Source organism: Lepeophtheirus salmonis, chromosome 8 (assembly GCF_016086655.4).
Source record: "Lepeophtheirus salmonis chromosome 8, UVic_Lsal_1.4, whole genome shotgun sequence".
In the NCBI taxonomy this organism is placed as follows: domain Eukaryota; kingdom Metazoa; phylum Arthropoda; class Copepoda; order Siphonostomatoida; family Caligidae; genus Lepeophtheirus; species Lepeophtheirus salmonis.
The window spans coordinates 2,307,721-2,323,494 of NC_052138.2; the positions used below are offsets into that span (position 1 = coordinate 2,307,721).

Here is a 15,774-nt window from a genome sequence, read left to right on the forward strand (position 1 = left end):
TAATGATTGAAGCAGCTTATGTGAAGTAAAGAAGAGGAAGAAACAGAAAAACGAAACGAAAGGAAGGAAGGAAGAAATGAAATCAAGATGGCTGCTCTGGAATTGGTGATGGATAATAACGCACCCAACAATACTAAACCCGGTGGGGGTGGTGGAGTCTCTATATCCAGGCGGCCAAAAAAAGCGGTAATATAAGGAAGGGATGAATCCCTGGCTGCTCCAGGGATGAATCCCTTGCTTCTCAGTCCTAGGACGAGAGGCATTATTTGTGAATAATGATGATGGATTAATGACTCATGACTGATTGCAGGTGATTGAGAGTGATTCGGAAGAAGAGGTGGAGACGGAGGATCCTTGTTCATTGAATGAGTTTGATGGAATCGTGAGGAGCAGCGGGGCGAGTTCCATCAATTATAGCATGGACATTTCTCAGTTGGAGGCCCCCACTTTTACAACGTTGGATCGAGGTCCTTGCCAATCCATGACGATGCTTCAATGGGATCACGGAGTCAATCTCATTGGAAAGAAAGTGAGTCGTACTTGCTCCAGTCCTTGCTTTTTTCATTGATTTAGTTTTTAGGTCGTGAATCCCATGATCCACTGCTGCGACAAATGCCTGAAACCCATACTCATCTACGGGCGCATGATTCCCTGTAAGCACGTCTTTTGTCTCAAGTGTGCCCAGTCAGAAAAGAACGGATCTTGTTCTAGATGTGGGGAAAAAATCTCCCACGTAGACCACGCTGGGCTTGGCTCCATTTATATGTGTTCTCATGGAGGCTCCAGATATGGAAACAATGGATGTAGGAGGACTTATCTCAGCCAAAGAGATTTGCAGGCTCACATTCGACACAGACATGTTAAATCCGCTACACCGGCTGAGGCACCACAGCCAGCTGTTCCTTCTGCAGTTTCTTCTGTTACGAATCCTCCAACTCGTGTGACCTCTGCACCGCCCCCTCTTCTAAAGCAACAACCTCTCCCAACTCATACTGATAGCTATCGTAAGGAGGACCCATACCGCACGACATATTCGCCTAGGACATTACACACTCCAGCATCAGTAGCAGCGCCACCAGCCCCACCTCCACTTCATCCTCCTCCACCCCAACAAGTGACTCAACCCATTTCGGTTATTAGCTCAAATAGAACAGCATCTAACCTCATCACCGTCCCTATTGAAGGCGATCAAAATGGGGATCACTATGCAGGTTATCCTTACAACGGACAATATGCTCCAGGAGCTCATCCATACCCAAACTATTCTCATCCTCCACCTAACTATCCTGCACCATCTGCCGCGGCCGTGGCAGCAGCTGGAGATCCCAACTATTACCCTAATTATGAAAATGCTTATAGTGGAAGTTATCGGACTCCCAATCCCGGTGGTGCTCCTGGAGGAGCTGCTCCTTCGTACTATAGAAGATAAAATAATATATTTCATCTTTACAGGACTACTTTTTTTTATTCACGTGGAAAAATATCTAATATATTATTATTTTTCATAATAATTCATTTTCTTCATTTATAAGATGATCTTTAAAAAAAAATTAAAACCATACAAAAAAAAAAAAAAAAAAAAGAACAAGAATAAAAAAGTCTAAATGCATCAAGTTTACTATTTTAATCCAACATTCCTAACGTTGAAGAAGAGCGAATGTTTTCCCGGATAAGAAAGAAAAAAGCATTTAGCAGCATAAGCACATAATGTCTCCTTCTTCCAATATTTGGGACCATAGTGTTGATTTACATTCAAAAGTCTTTGCTTTTTATTTGATGAACCAATTGATTATTGCATCTTATTTGAGTATGAAGCGCAAGGAATATTTTAAAAAATATATTCATGTTGCTGTAGTTTTCTTAAACATAATGTACGTGCATTTATTTTCTCTATAAATGTGTTATTTCCACCTACTACTATTGTGTCTGTCTTCAATGGAAAGCTGAGGTGAGGAACTCAAAGGTATGAGACTTCTCTTACTCTACCTTAAGTGATGATCGATTAATTTCATTCCTCATCATAGTCAGTGTTATTTCTGTTAAAACTTGAATTTCAAAATGCCTCCGAAGAAAAAAGGATCTAAGAAAAAGACTGGGAAAAAATCTGGATCCGCTAAAGGTCCAACCATCATCGATGGCGTCCCAGTCAGTGAAATGTCCAAAGAACAACTTGAAGGGCATGTAAAGCGTCTCCAGGATGAAGTAATACTTTTATACATATAATTCCTATGAGAGTGTATTCTTTGTGAAATTGTTTTGAGTCTACAAAAGGAAGATGATTTCAAAAAGTATTTAGTGCTGTGATATTAGAATATATAAAATGTATATTTTTGCAGATTTTTCTTTTATTCATTTGACGTAGTTTCTTTTTATATGTTTAATACATATCCCTATTTTAAAATGAATTAATTAGTTATCAATATCAACTCTATTTATTGATTTAAAAAAAATTATGACTTATTTAGACTAATCAGGAAGGGATTTGGTGAATATGTTTACTATATTCAAGGTTTTATGGGTTACGGACTTGGTTCAAAATGGTGCCCAGTAAATTTTTTCCTCAAGGATATTTCCCCTTAATATATGAATAAATGAGGATTATTCGTCATTAATGTTGATTTTTGGTTAAAATTTATGTTCCTTTTGAATTTTTAAATCAAACTATGTCATGTTTATTACTAAAAAACAGATGAAACGGTTGTATTCTGTTGGAATTATGATTTTGCTTCATACTAAGTTTGTTCGTCAAGTCACGCCTCTTTTCTATCATGAATAATCCATCACGTCCAATGATAATTACTAACGGAAAAAGTGATGAATGCTTCTTCCATTCGAGTGGTTGCCGTGTTTTTTTATCTTTATTTTGATTATACACATTTGATTACTTAGTTGGTCACTGGTTATAATGGATTACATAGTGGGATTTCAAAAGCATGTATGCATCAAAATTTTGGGCCATAATTCCATCATTATTCAATCGGAAAACAATCGTTTAATGCGTTTTATTCTAATAAAAATTACATATTTTGGTTGACAAAATTCAAAAGGAGCATCAATTTGAACCAAAAATAAGCAATGACGTCGTATAAATCTCATTTATTTATATTTTTATGCGAAAGTACCTAGTGCCCTTCAAATTAGAGGTGTGGAGTACTGCATGTGCCATACTCTTTCATTTGTACAGATTAGTCATTAAACGGTACATCTCACTTAATACATTTTAGGGGCTTGTTACTTAGCACTTGCCCTGATTACATGTAAATAATCCTGCTCGGAAAATTTCACCTCATTTGCTAAGAGTTTCTTCAAAATACATATATATATATATAGGTAAACATTGATAATGTAAGAAATTAAATAAGGTTACTTGTATTTATTTCCTATTTCATGAGCGAAGTAGACATACATTATTGTTTGATTTGGCTTTTGTAGTGAATTTGAAAACGCAAAAAAGTTTTTTTTTTGTTCGATACGTATCATTCATTATACTTCTGAGATCCTTAGATCCCTTACACTTATAACTTTAAAATTAAGTTATTAAAATATATTTTTCTCATTCTGAGCATGGAATAATCAAATATTTCTTAAATTATATTGTCATTTTTAAGAATATTAACATTGTAACTAATAATTTCATAACATTATACTTATATAAGCAAAGTATTGATTTATTATACTATATGAGTACTAAGGGTTCTTACATTTATGGCGTCCAGTTGACGAGGGTTACCGATTTTAAGATTTTTTAGGAGGGTATGGGATATTACGGAGTCCGCTACATTGATAACTGATCAACAAAAAAAACACACTTTTTTTTTGGGGGGGGGAGGATCAAGTTTTGGACAAACACAGATCAAAAATTGTACTTTTTTCCGAACGTCACAAATGAATTACCCCTATGTGTACCAATCCCTCAAATACAATAAAGTCAAACATAATCCGCAAAAACTATATTTTTGTAACAACAGTTCAAGAAGAAATATGAGTCTAATGTTCAAATTCACTACAAGAGCATTTGCAATGTTGGATGCTATTGAAACTAGTTAGTTGATGATTACTTTTACATTGAATTCAATGAAATATTGTCCCAAAATGACCGAATATTTTCCTAAAATAATTAAATATACGCAAATCTGACAATTTATACAAATATTAGGATGCAGCAATCTACCCTCACACCGACAAACTGTAAGTTCTTAATAGTGTGGGTGGGCAAGCCTAAACCAAACTTTTTATGCATCAAGAGGTATATACTTCAGATTAGTGACATCAATAGCCCCTTCAGGTGAGAGGAGTCCCCCCCGCCAAAAAAAGAGTTTCTGTAGCCCCCTAAAAAATTTCTAATGTACATGTTGTGAAGAAGTTGGGATGTCTGTACTAGTTGCAATTTGTATAAGTAAGTGGAAATTTCTTCGTCTTAAAATGCATTATATTATTAGTAATTATTGGTAATTAGAATGACCAATCATTACATGATTATTGGCCAAAAATTGCACTATTAATATATTGATCCTGAATGAAATATACAATACATATATACAATGATCCTCATCCGAAGTACTATAAATAATTCATTTAAAGTGATTCAACTGGGGCTTATAAGCAGTATTGATTCGAGTTTATCAAACCTATATATCCTTAATTATGTATCAAACCTTGTAAAAATTGGTTTCTTGAGAGTGATGTTCTTTTTGATGCACTTTGAATTATTTGTTCTTAGTATTACATATATGAAATTGTCCTTTTGTAGATTAGCTCTTAACTTAATGATGTTTTAATAACTTCCTCTAAATATTACATTAATTCAGTGTTACTTTAATTATGTTGTCAGCTTGCTAGGGAGAGAGAAGAACGTAATTTCTATCAATTAGAAAGGGATCGCATTACAACATTTTGGGACTTGAGTAAAAAACAGTTGGAAGAATGTAAAGCTGAGACCCGTATCAAAGACCATGAATTAGAAGAGGCAGAAGAAAGGTTTATAATAGGTGATTTAAATGTTTTTGAGTCTTTCATAAGATATTTTACACAGACAGCAAATGGAAATAAATGTATACAAGCAAAAGGTGAAACATTTGCTGTATGAGCAGGAAAGTACGTTTGCTGCACTCAAAGCAGAGAATATGGTGAGTATGAAGGTGAATCGAGAGGAAAATCAGAAGCAGGAACAATTACATCTGAACGATAAAAAGCAATTAATGGATCGTCTCGCTAAAAAGGATGAAAAATATCAAGAAGTTCTACGGCAGTCAAAATTAAAACAAGTAGAGGAAATAGAAAAATCCCGTGAGGAATTTGAAGAGAGAGTCCAAGAGATGGAACAAAGATACTCCAGTGAGATTTTCATCAAACTATAAATATATAACATACATATCATTATATATATTTTGATCAGATAGGTATATGAATCTCCGTAATGAGTACGAGCTCCGATTAAAGACTGAGCTTTCCAACACAGAGGAAAGAAAAAACCTTCAAATTGATAATTTAAAGAAAAAGAATGAAAAAGCATTTATGGACATAAAAAACTATTACAACGATATAACGCTTAATAATTTAGCAATGATTAGTACATTGAAGGAAGAAATAAAAACCAAAGAAGATAAATTGGATAGAAATGAAAAACTTTTGTCTTCCATTCAAAACGAAAATAAAAAACTCTCTGAGCCACTCCAGAGAACAAAGGAACAACTCAACGAATTACAAAGACAACTAGGAACTCAAGAAAAAGATAAAGTATTATGGAGAGATTATGTTAAGCCATTTATCAAATTAATATATTTTTTAGAAAGAGTTGATCAGTACCAAATCAAAATTAAAGTCTTGCCAAAAGGATTTGGAGAGCATCAAATGGGAGTTGGACGTTTTGCATCAAAAGTACGATCAAGTTTGCGGTAGGTACAAGATACAGTCTAATCAATTTACAATTTCGCATTTATCTAACTACAATGCTGTTTTTTTTTTTTTTTCAATTACTAGGAGAAAGAAATCAACTTCACGAGAATTTTAGTTCAGCCATATTAGAAATCCAAAGGAAATCGTCATTAAGACATTCAGTTTTAGAAAAGAAAATACAGGATATGAGAGAGGATTTGGATATTAAGAACACTCTACTTCGAAAGTCTGAAGGAACATTTTCCAAAGGGAAGAACAAGGACGAAGAAATTATTAAAAAGCAGGGTCTCCGTATCATTGAGCTCCATAAACAGATACTTTGGATGAAACAGAGACAGGAGTGGGGGGATAGTTTGAGCTCCAGTAACATGAGTAGATCCTCATCTTCCACACTAAATAGATCGTCCTCATCATGTAGTCGTGGTTCGTCACTGCAGCAAAGCTGAAATTAAAACATTAGTATTTGAATATATATCTTTATCTATATTTAAAATACTTTAAATAAATTATAACTTTTAACAACTTTAGTATTTTTATTTTTTTTTCACTTCATGAGGGCTTGTACAACAGCTTTTGCATTTAGGGCCTTTAAATCGGTATAGGTTTGTCCTGTGCCAACAAATAAAATGGGTTGACCAGTAATATAGGTCATTGATATGGCGGTTCCAACCTGAGAAAGAAATAATGATTATCATTAAAATTTATAGAAGAATAAGAACTCGTATAAAAGAGAAATAACTTACCTTATCATCGATAGTATCAAATTTAGTCAAGACAATGCCATCAATTAGATGAGGATTCTCTTGTGAGGAATGATCAGCAAGAGCAGCATTGAATTTAACCAATTGATCCACAGCTTCATTTCCAACAAGAGCCTCCCCAACGAAAAGAACAAGATCTGGATCATTCACAGAAATCAGTTTAGAGAGAGCTCTCATTAGGGGTTCATTATCTTGCATCCGCCCAGCTGTGTCAATCAGTACAACATCTATTTTGGACTGACGAGCGTAGTTGATGGCCTCCAAGGCTATGCCTGCTGCATCTTTTCCATAGCCTTTTTCATAGAGCTCCACCATCTGTTGAGGAACTTGTCCCGAATAAAGAGAATTAAGTCTCTTTGTATGGGTTCTAAGTTGTTCAACAGCTCCAGCTCGGAATGTATCACAAGCAGCAATTAGGACTCGACAATTATTTTCAATGAGCCAGAAACAAATCTTTGCGAGGTTTGTTGACTTTCCTACTCCATTGACACCACAGAATGTAATCACATAGGGATGACGATTTTTTTTGGCTTCATGAACATCACGAATGACATCAATACGACGTTTAGGAGTAAGGAGCTTGACAAGAGACTCTGTTAAAGTATCTTTTATGGTACGACGAATAGTTGTGAACGTGCCTGGGGTAAAAATGAGAAATAAGGAAATACATATCTAATCAATGAAAAACTTTTAATAATTCGTTAACATATAACCACATAACATACCCATCACTTTTCCTTCAAGTCTAAGTAAAATAGATTCACACAATTTGACAGAAACATCCGCAGCCACATTTTTGGATATGAGATGATCCTGCATCTGTGCTATAACAGGCCGTATATCAGAGGCCGTCAATGATTTGTTTCCAACAAGGGAAGACAAAGCAGACCAGATCCCCCCTTTCTGATTTTGTGAATCACTTTTTAATATCAATTGCTCATCTTCTTCCTCCTCTTCTTCAATGAACTTAATAACTTTATTGTTAATGAAATAAAGAAAAGAATTTAATTTAAAAACCTTTGTGAAAGATCAAATAATTATTGAGCACTCCAACCTCTAGAACTCCCGACCACGGACATGTCGGGAACAAATTGACTCAACTGATGGTCAACTCCATTCAGTTCAGCATCATCACATTTGGGTCCTCTTTCAAGCTTTGCCATATCCTTGCTGGAGATTGGACGGTTATTTCCACACATATATTGATCCCATGTAGTTCCTTTTTTTCCCTTTTTAACATCAGACTCAGCTTTAGGACTACTGACCTGTGGACTTGTCCCTTTTTTCTTACGACTCCCCTTAACCTAAAGAGCAAAGTAATTAAATTAATTTCAGAGATTAAGTTCACGTGATGTTTTATGTACTTGTAGGGCTTTCAAATTGGCCTCCCGCTCTTCTTTCGATAGGCCAGGAGATGGGGATTCTTCTTCCACAACAGGAGGGGGAGCATTTGTAGTGGAGCCCTTTCCTTTGGGTTTTTTGTTTTCCTTTTCGTCATTTTTAGAAATAATCATGGAACGAACAGTCTTCTTGGACTTGGTGGATTCATCATACGACTTCATTTTAATAGAAGACTTTTTGGAGTCATTTGCAATTTGCTTGTAGGCCATATCAAACTCCTGAGCAAAGGATGAAAAGGAATTTGGAAGGTAGAAGGGATTGTTTTTTAAAAGAGTAGAGAATCGATCCCTGAATCGTAGACGTATCTCATCCAAGAGCTTATCAGCATACTGGAGCTGAAAATAAGACTGATAGCCCAGAACATAGAGGAGGTCAAACTCATTGTCCATCGCACACTTGAGAGCAGTGGAGTCCAATGTGTAAATCTCGGATGAACTCGCTCTCTCTTCAAGGAGAACGCTCCGAATGAAGCCATTCACAAATGCAACGATCTCAGATGTACCAATGAGGATATCATCCACTTGAAATTGCCAAAGGAGGATCCCTCCTTTGCTTAATACCATAAAAAAGTCCAACATTTTCCCTACAATGCGGAAATATACCTATCGAGTTGGCACCTACGTTTCTCTTACTTACAATTACTATTACTACTGTGAGGTTGCGTTAACCACTCCACTTGAAGCTGTCAAAAACTCTTGGCCATCTCAACACGCACACCAACTATTATGAACAACCCAAGGTTCTGTCAGGCATTCAAAATCATTAATATTAAATCTTCATATATCTCGCAACAAATATGCATAACCTTATTTCATTCATAAATATATATAATTTGCAAGAGTAATAGCCTCTTTTGAATCCTGTAACAAAAAAATGTGTTTGACCAAAAAGTCTTTGTCTTTCTTTTTATATTGTATTTCTGATATGATATTAAAAAGAATCAAATATTAATGACGTAGAAATAAATCAAATCAAGTAAATTGCATCAACTCATGAAATAATTATATGATTATACGATATGAATGGGAGGAATGAATGATAAAACGTTCTCAGCGTATCTCCACATTGGCACAAAGTACCTACAAGATACAACAACACATTAATTTATGTAGCCACATGTTTTTTTGCGCTTGAAATTATTCATCCTTGATTAATATGATAATATTAATACAACATGTTACACCGGCCCGGATTTTTCTTGTGTAGTTTTTTCAATATTTTTTCCATATTATATGAGGCACTTTTGAAAAATAAAGATAAGATATAGGTCTTTTGAAAAAAGTCTTGTCTTTTATGGGTAACTTTTCTTAGACTGTGTTGATGATAATATTAAGGTTAATGACGTTTTTGGCAAAAATAAATATTTACGAAGTCCTTTTTATAGAGAAATATATTTTTTTAAGGGACATTCATTGCAAATTTGCTTGAAATAACTCAGTAAATAATCCAAAAATTTCAAATCGCATTTTTTACGACTTGAAAACTCCATGGAGTGGTCATCCCGTCCCATCGGCCCTGTACATATGCACGTTGTACAGATAAAATACACTTTTAAGCTATCTATATTAATATAGAAAATGAAAATAATATTATAGCATGATTACACCCTAAAAGTAAGGTTAGCCATAACGACTCGTATATATTATTCGTAGATAAATAAAATCAATACTTAAGTATGTGAAATTTTTTCCAAATCCTTGTGAGAATACATTTAAAAAAAAATATATAATAATATGTTGGTAACCCGCAAGATATTAGTGTTCTTACTAATTACTAGCAATTGTACCCGGCATTACCTTGAGTTATAGCCTTATTTGACAAATTTTGATGTAATAATATGGGAGATAACTCCCCAAGACATCCTCACTTCTCAGTTTTACTTTCTGTTTTTCAGGAGCACACTCACACGTAACTACTCAATAATTCATTTCAATATATGTTCTCTCTTCAAAAATGACAGAATAATAAAAAGAGTTTGAGAAAAAAAAAGTTCATTAATATTACAACAATATTTTGTTTCTTATATCAAGAATATTTTTATGATCATACATGAAATCCGGTGTGTGTTTTTAGCTGGCCCGTTAATTTGTAATTGGTAGTATAAAGAACAAATTTTATTTTCCTTAACAGTTGTCATTATTATTTAATTCCTGAGTAGTGAATAACCTTTTCTAAATATATTCAATTATATTCAAAGCCTGATTGAACGTTCGTGTGTGCTCATAAAAGACGGAGCGTAACCCTGAAGATTTGTTGTGGAGTTATAGTTGTAAGTCCTTGTTGGAGTTAGAGTAGAGTTGGGGATTAAAATCGGAGTAATTCTAGGAAATGTTTTTGTTTATATCCTTTTCTCCTTCCTCTTTTGTCACAGCTGATTGTAGCTGGTCTAATGAAACATCACGAGCATTATTATTTCTCTCCTCTAAAACATTCTTCGAATTGTTAGGGTTATCATGTGGATTTTTTGTTCTTTTTTTTAACATGCCCATTCCACACCGGATTAATACCTTTGTTTTTGATATACATCATTGAGCACTAGATAGAGTGCAGCTGATGACTTGTTTTCATATATTATACATACCAGTAATGAGACTCGGTCCAGCACCGAATCTTTTTTCAGTTCGGTCTTAAGTGATTTTTTTCGCTCTCATATATTATGAGAGAACAATTATTATTTTTTCTAGATCCCCTGTTTTTCAAAACAACTCAAAAAGTACACGATAAGTTATAAAACAAATACTGTATATATATTAGAGACGTTGGCATCCAAATTAATCGAAACCATCTCTGTTTAAACCTTGCATATCATCATCCAACTTTAAAAAAACTTACGATGTCATGTTATAAACAATTCATCTGTAAAATCGGTCTAGACCGGTTTTTTTGGGACCGAACTAGACCAAATTTTTATATGAGACTGGTCCAGACTCAGCTTTTTTGTTGGACCGAATTAGTTCGGTCCAACAAAAAATATAACGGTCTGAGACCGATCTAGGATTTCCAGACCGAAACTCAACACTAATCACGGCGTCACCTTTGTCAATAATCTGTTCTCTCCCTACTGATTGTTTTATCCCGTTAGAGAATATGGGCTTAATATTGTGATTTACCTGATAGACTTCACGAAGGATTAATTACCTGGATAAAGAGTATTTTGAAAGTTCCTTAGTTTCTTGTTAAATACAATTTTGCCCGTGTAGATAATTTTTTATCAAGAGAAGATTATTATCAATTTATCACTGATAAATCTGTTATATCAACAGCCATTGGCAATAGAGATGTAAAATTATCAGGAAAAAATAAAGCTTTGTCGAAAGGTTATCGAATAATTTCGAATAAAAGCGGGTCCTTTTATTTTTTCAAGTGAACTTTTTTATAGGAAACATAGTATTTTGATGATATTTCTTACTTTTTTTACAAATATACTTTTTTTTTATTAAAAAAGGCACTTATTAATTTATTTTAAATTGGATTATTCTAAATATATTACATTACTTATTCAGGGATCGAATATAATAAATTAAAATCTTTGCCTAGTGATTAACATAATATTATCTAATAGACATGTTGATACTTGAATATGATGACTTATCATGTTCAACTATATGACTTTAAATGGAATTATTAAAATAAAGTAAATATTCTATAGTGTTTATCATTACAATCATTTAAGAACTCCGAGGGCCCACACCAAAACGAACTAAAAATGTCAGTTGAATGTTCCCGTGAAATAATGAGTTATTTTTTTAATTAATAAAAAGTCAGGCTTTTGCAATTGTTGAAAAGTTTTTGTAAAGTAAACGAATAAATATAGTAACGGAATTATATGGCTTGTTAAAGAATGGGAAATCGGCAATTTAGATATAATAAAGAGGAACAAGTACGTCACTAGCAGGACCGGTGCTGGTTTCTAGGTCTATTTAAAGCAGGGATGTCCAACCTTTTAATAAAATGGGCCGCATTGCGACTTGAAATATTTTATTTGGCCAGAGAAACTATTAAATTAAATTAAAAAAATATGTTTCAGGGGCATCCCCCCCCCCCTGCATAATTCCTCTTTTTAGAAAAGAAATTCTTACGCTCTGGTGTTGGAGTCCCAGAAAATACGAGATGAGGTCAAATATTATTATTTTTCAAGTGAGAATGAGTAGGGGGACGTACTTAAAACATTAAGCGGGCCGCATTATAGCGTGTGGGCCACGAGTTGGACATCCATGATTTAAAGCTTTAGATCTATTATATAATATTTATCACACTTATTTTCTAGGACTCTAATTGAGTGTTTTGTAGAACGGTGCTTTTATGTAGGGGGGAGAATACTACCCCATGGGCCATGATATAATGTTTTTGTTTTTTTGTCATTAAAAATATAAATGTTTTGCATAACTTGCGATTTAGTACAATTTACAACCTGTACAAGTAAATGAGATGAATAATGTTAGATGAAGGATTTACAGTACATGGGATGAGGATCCTTAACTAATTGAATATTCCATTTTAAGACGAAGAAATTGCAACTTGTACAACTTTTTTATACAAGTTGCAACTTGAACACAACACATCTAATATAAAAGGTCATACTCTAAAAATATTCAAAAAAAGAAATTTCCAAAATTCATAGATATTAACAAAAAATAAAAAAATTCAAATATTAAATTTGTTTGCTCTGCTGTATAGTTTCCCCCACATGAGGAAAAAAAATTCTAGTTCTAAAAGATATTCTAAAAGCAAAAATTCCTTAATATATGGGGAAAGCTACAACCCCTTTAGCCGACTCGCTGCGGACGCCCTTGCGGTAAGTGGGCCAGGGTAAAGCCCCATTTCTTTCCTTATTTGAAATTCAAATGATATTTTTTTAGATAAGATTTAAACTTATTAAAAATCCGGGGTAACTTTTTACTCCAGATTTCCCTCTTTTTCAAAGAAAAAAAATTGTATTTCCTGAAAAAAGATTTGAAAAAACGTCACTTCGCGTCAACAACAATACAAAATTACACTCACTTTTATATTCTAAAAAAAACGAAAATTTGAAATTATTCGATTATCCTTTGAGAAAACATGAAAATTTATAATATTCTATTGTTTCACTCTTTTCGGAAAGTCTAAGCTATTATGATTTATGAGCCTTAAGCTGGGTTCACATATTATGTGCGTAAAGTGTATTTATAAAAGAGTTGGTATAAAGAATAAAATGATCATTGTCAGGTATATTAGATTTAGGAGTAAGAGTTCATCACACCCCAGCCCCAAAAAATGCTAATGATTTTATGTAGGATATTTAATGGATGAGGTCATTACACTATCTTAACGGTGCAATAAATAATAATCCTTGTAGTTGTAACAAAAATACAGGAAAGAAGAAAGGGTTTGTAATAATAACAATAGGTGGATGACAGGGTTGTAAATACCAAGGGTTTAATGAGTGAGTGTGAGGGAGGAGGGGTCAGGACCTAGGCTGTAGTAATGTGTTGTTGATATTTTTCAAGGAACAAACAAAAATTGCATTTTTTGTCGACCTAAAAAACCCATAAAATTCAACATGAGACTATATAAACTCAAAGTTTCGATCCTTAAACCATCAGTTAACAGTTTCTTTCCAAATCATGAAGACGGTAATTAAAGAATCATTGAAATCTCAATGTATTTAATTATTAGCTGTATTTTTTAACATATATTTGTTGCAGACTCTACTCATTTCTTTTATCTTCTTTATTGGAGGATATGCGTATCCAAATCCCGACTTAACTTCGAGTGCTGAGAATGATGGAAAAAAATGTACTCTGATACGGACGAGTGCCCCTTCAGGACCTTTATGCTTCAATGAACCCGAGTGTAAGAATGAATGTACAAAAGCCACCAAGCAAGTATGCCGTCCAGTACAAGAACAAGAGTGCAAGACCCAGCAGGAAAAATCATGTACAACTGTCTATGAGAATAAATGTGGAGAGGCCTTCAAGTCTGGAGTGGGGAAGGAATGTAAAGTGATTCAGGAGGAACAATGTGAGAATGTTGTTAAGAAAGAATGCAAAGTTCATAACGAACTAAAGTGTCAGGTCGTCTTGGATACGGTAAGGATATTTTTGCAAAATATAATCATTTGCTACATAGATGTAGAAATGTTTACATATATTTGTCCTTTGAAATTTAGGTCAATGATGATGTCTGTGAATCCGTCACATCTGAGAAATGCGAAACAACTGATGAACAAAAATGTTCAACGAAAACAGAGAATGAATGCATCACGGTTCTAGAAACTGAGACTCAGGAAAATTGTCAAACGATTCAAGATAAGGAATGTCGAATTGCTACAAAAAATATTGATGAAACTGTCATTGAAACAAGATATGAACCAGAGTGTAAAACTTCAGTTGAAGAGGAATGTCAATCTACAATTGAAACCAAGATTGAAAAAGTGAAGGATCAGGAATGTAATATTTTCCCGGAAAAAAAATGTAACACCGTTTGGGAAAGAATCACGGATAAGCAATGCACCACCTCGTCCGAAGCTAAGTGTGCGGAAAAACTAGATGTTTCCTATAAAAACATTGAGGAAAATCAATGCACTGGGACATACGAAGAAAAATGTGAAAGCGTTCCTAATAAAAAATGTCAAACAGTCACTGAAACAGTTTGTACTCACCCCAATGAAGGTAATACAGGATACAATGTCTTGGATACTACATATGGTGTTCCAAACACTCCAGTCTGCAGGAAAATACCCAAGGAAAAGTGTTGGGATGAACCCACAAAAAGATGTTCTAAGGTTCCAAAGACAAATTGTAAGGTGGTAACTCGTCAAATTCCTATTCAGCATTCAAGACAAGTCTGCGAAGAAATTCCAAAGGTTTCGTGCAAGGACGTATCACGTAAAGTCCCAAAAGAAGTATGCAACAATGTTTCAACTGTGAAATGTAGTCCAGTAGTGCGGGATATTAGTACTAAAGTTCCCGGAAAGAAATGTCGAAAAGCTACAAAGAAGGATTGTATTAATGTTGCAAAACAAGTTTCTCGTGTGATTCCGAGAGAAGTATCAGTCAAGGAATGCAGACCCATCACAAAGAAAATATGCAATCCACTCTCTCGTAAAGTTCCAAAGCAAACTTGCAAAGACGTTCCTCGTGAAACTTGTATCTCAGTACCCAAGAAATCATGCCAAAATGTTCCACATGTTAAATGTAAAAAAGTACCTCGAAAAGTTTCAAGAAACGAATGCAGAAATGCTCAGCGTCAAGAATGTAACAATGTCCCTTCAAAATCATGCAAAAGTGTACCTCGAGAGGAATGCAAAGAAGTATCAAAGAAAGTCAGTCAGGCTACATGCCAACAAGTCCCCCGAGAGAAATGCACCTCTATTCCTAAACAAGTCTGCAAAAATGTTATCCGTAATAAATGTTCCAATATGATATTTGATAAATGCGAAAAGAAATGTTTGGATGCATTTTGGTGTAAAGTCTGCAATTAAAATCCTATTCAAATCAAAAATATGCATTATTCAAATTATTCTTTTAATATATAGTAATATTTTCTATGAAAATTAAATAATTATTGTTTATTAAATTATGTCATGATGACTGATTGACTATGATAAATAAATATTACTCTTAATCTTATATAAGAACAAAAAATTATATATTTTATTCCTATTTGAACATAGTATATATAGCAACACTGGGCATTAATTAGAATTATAAACGAGCTATGAAAAAATAGTTCAAAT

At 33.9% G+C, this 15,774-nt stretch overlaps 4 protein-coding genes across 4 annotated transcripts; 3 read left to right on the top strand and 1 right to left on the bottom strand.

Moving 5' to 3' along the window:
- The first annotated feature begins 8 nt into the window (after positions 1-8).
- Hakai (E3 ubiquitin-protein ligase Hakai) lies at positions 9-2,335 on the top strand. Its single transcript, XM_040717631.2, has 3 exons — positions 9-186; positions 311-529; positions 581-2,335. Exons 1-3 carry the CDS (start codon positions 88-90, stop codon positions 1,427-1,429), a joined length of 1,167 nt encoding a protein of 388 aa, XP_040573565.1. The 5' UTR covers positions 9-87; the 3' UTR covers positions 1,430-2,335.
- LOC121122600 (dynein regulatory complex subunit 4) lies at positions 2,059-6,417 on the top strand. The gene is made up of 6 exons (XM_040717630.1): positions 2,059-2,202; positions 4,832-4,977; positions 5,033-5,334; positions 5,396-5,736; positions 5,789-5,894; positions 5,980-6,417. The coding sequence occupies exons 1-6, from the start codon at positions 2,059-2,061 to the stop codon at positions 6,339-6,341; spliced, it is 1,401 nt and encodes a 466-aa protein (XP_040573564.1). The 3' UTR covers positions 6,342-6,417.
- SrpRalpha (signal recognition particle receptor alpha) lies at positions 6,358-8,747 on the bottom strand. The gene is made up of 5 exons (XM_040717627.2): positions 8,021-8,747; positions 7,711-7,960; positions 7,382-7,630; positions 6,639-7,294; positions 6,358-6,565 (listed from the first exon to the last, which is right to left on the bottom strand). Exons 1-5 carry the CDS (start codon positions 8,633-8,635, stop codon positions 6,440-6,442), a joined length of 1,896 nt encoding a protein of 631 aa, XP_040573561.1. The 5' UTR covers positions 8,636-8,747; the 3' UTR covers positions 6,358-6,439.
- A 4,737-nt stretch (positions 8,748-13,484) lies between these two features.
- LOC121123385 (uncharacterized) lies at positions 13,485-15,682 on the top strand. The gene is made up of 3 exons (XM_040718508.2): positions 13,485-13,669; positions 13,742-14,125; positions 14,206-15,682. Exons 1-3 carry the CDS (start codon positions 13,661-13,663, stop codon positions 15,517-15,519), a joined length of 1,707 nt encoding a protein of 568 aa, XP_040574442.1. The 5' UTR covers positions 13,485-13,660; the 3' UTR covers positions 15,520-15,682.
- The last annotated feature ends 92 nt before the right edge of the window (positions 15,683-15,774 follow it).

Excerpts from the sequence above, each read along its gene's own strand:
- Hakai (XM_040717631.2), top strand. The coding sequence starts at position 88 with ATGGCTGCTCTGGAATTGGTGATGGATAATAACGCACCCAACAATACT. Across the intron at positions 187-310 it reads CCAGGCGGCCAAAAAAAGCG|GTGATTGAGAGTGATTCGGA; the intron begins GTAATATAAGGA and ends GACTGATTGCAG. Across the intron at positions 530-580 it reads TCAATCTCATTGGAAAGAAA|GTCGTGAATCCCATGATCCA; the intron begins GTGAGTCGTACT and ends TTTAGTTTTTAG.
- LOC121122600 (XM_040717630.1), top strand. The coding sequence starts at position 2,059 with ATGCCTCCGAAGAAAAAAGGATCTAAGAAAAAGACTGGGAAAAAATCT. Across the intron at positions 4,978-5,032 it reads TTAGAAGAGGCAGAAGAAAG|ACAGCAAATGGAAATAAATG; the intron begins GTTTATAATAGG and ends TATTTTACACAG. Across the intron at positions 5,737-5,788 it reads GAACTCAAGAAAAAGATAAA|AAAGAGTTGATCAGTACCAA; the intron begins GTATTATGGAGA and ends TATATTTTTTAG.
- SrpRalpha (XM_040717627.2), bottom strand. The coding sequence starts at position 8,635 with ATGTTGGACTTTTTTATGGTATTAAGCAAAGGAGGGATCCTCCTTTGG. Across the intron at positions 7,961-8,020 it reads CCAATTTGAAAGCCCTACAA|GTTAAGGGGAGTCGTAAGAA; the intron begins GTACATAAAACA and ends TTTGCTCTTTAG. Across the intron at positions 6,566-6,638 it reads TTGATACTATCGATGATAAG|GTTGGAACCGCCATATCAAT; the intron begins GTAAGTTATTTC and ends TTTCTTTCTCAG.
- LOC121123385 (XM_040718508.2), top strand. Across the intron at positions 14,126-14,205 it reads GTCAGGTCGTCTTGGATACG|GTCAATGATGATGTCTGTGA; the intron begins GTAAGGATATTT and ends TTTGAAATTTAG.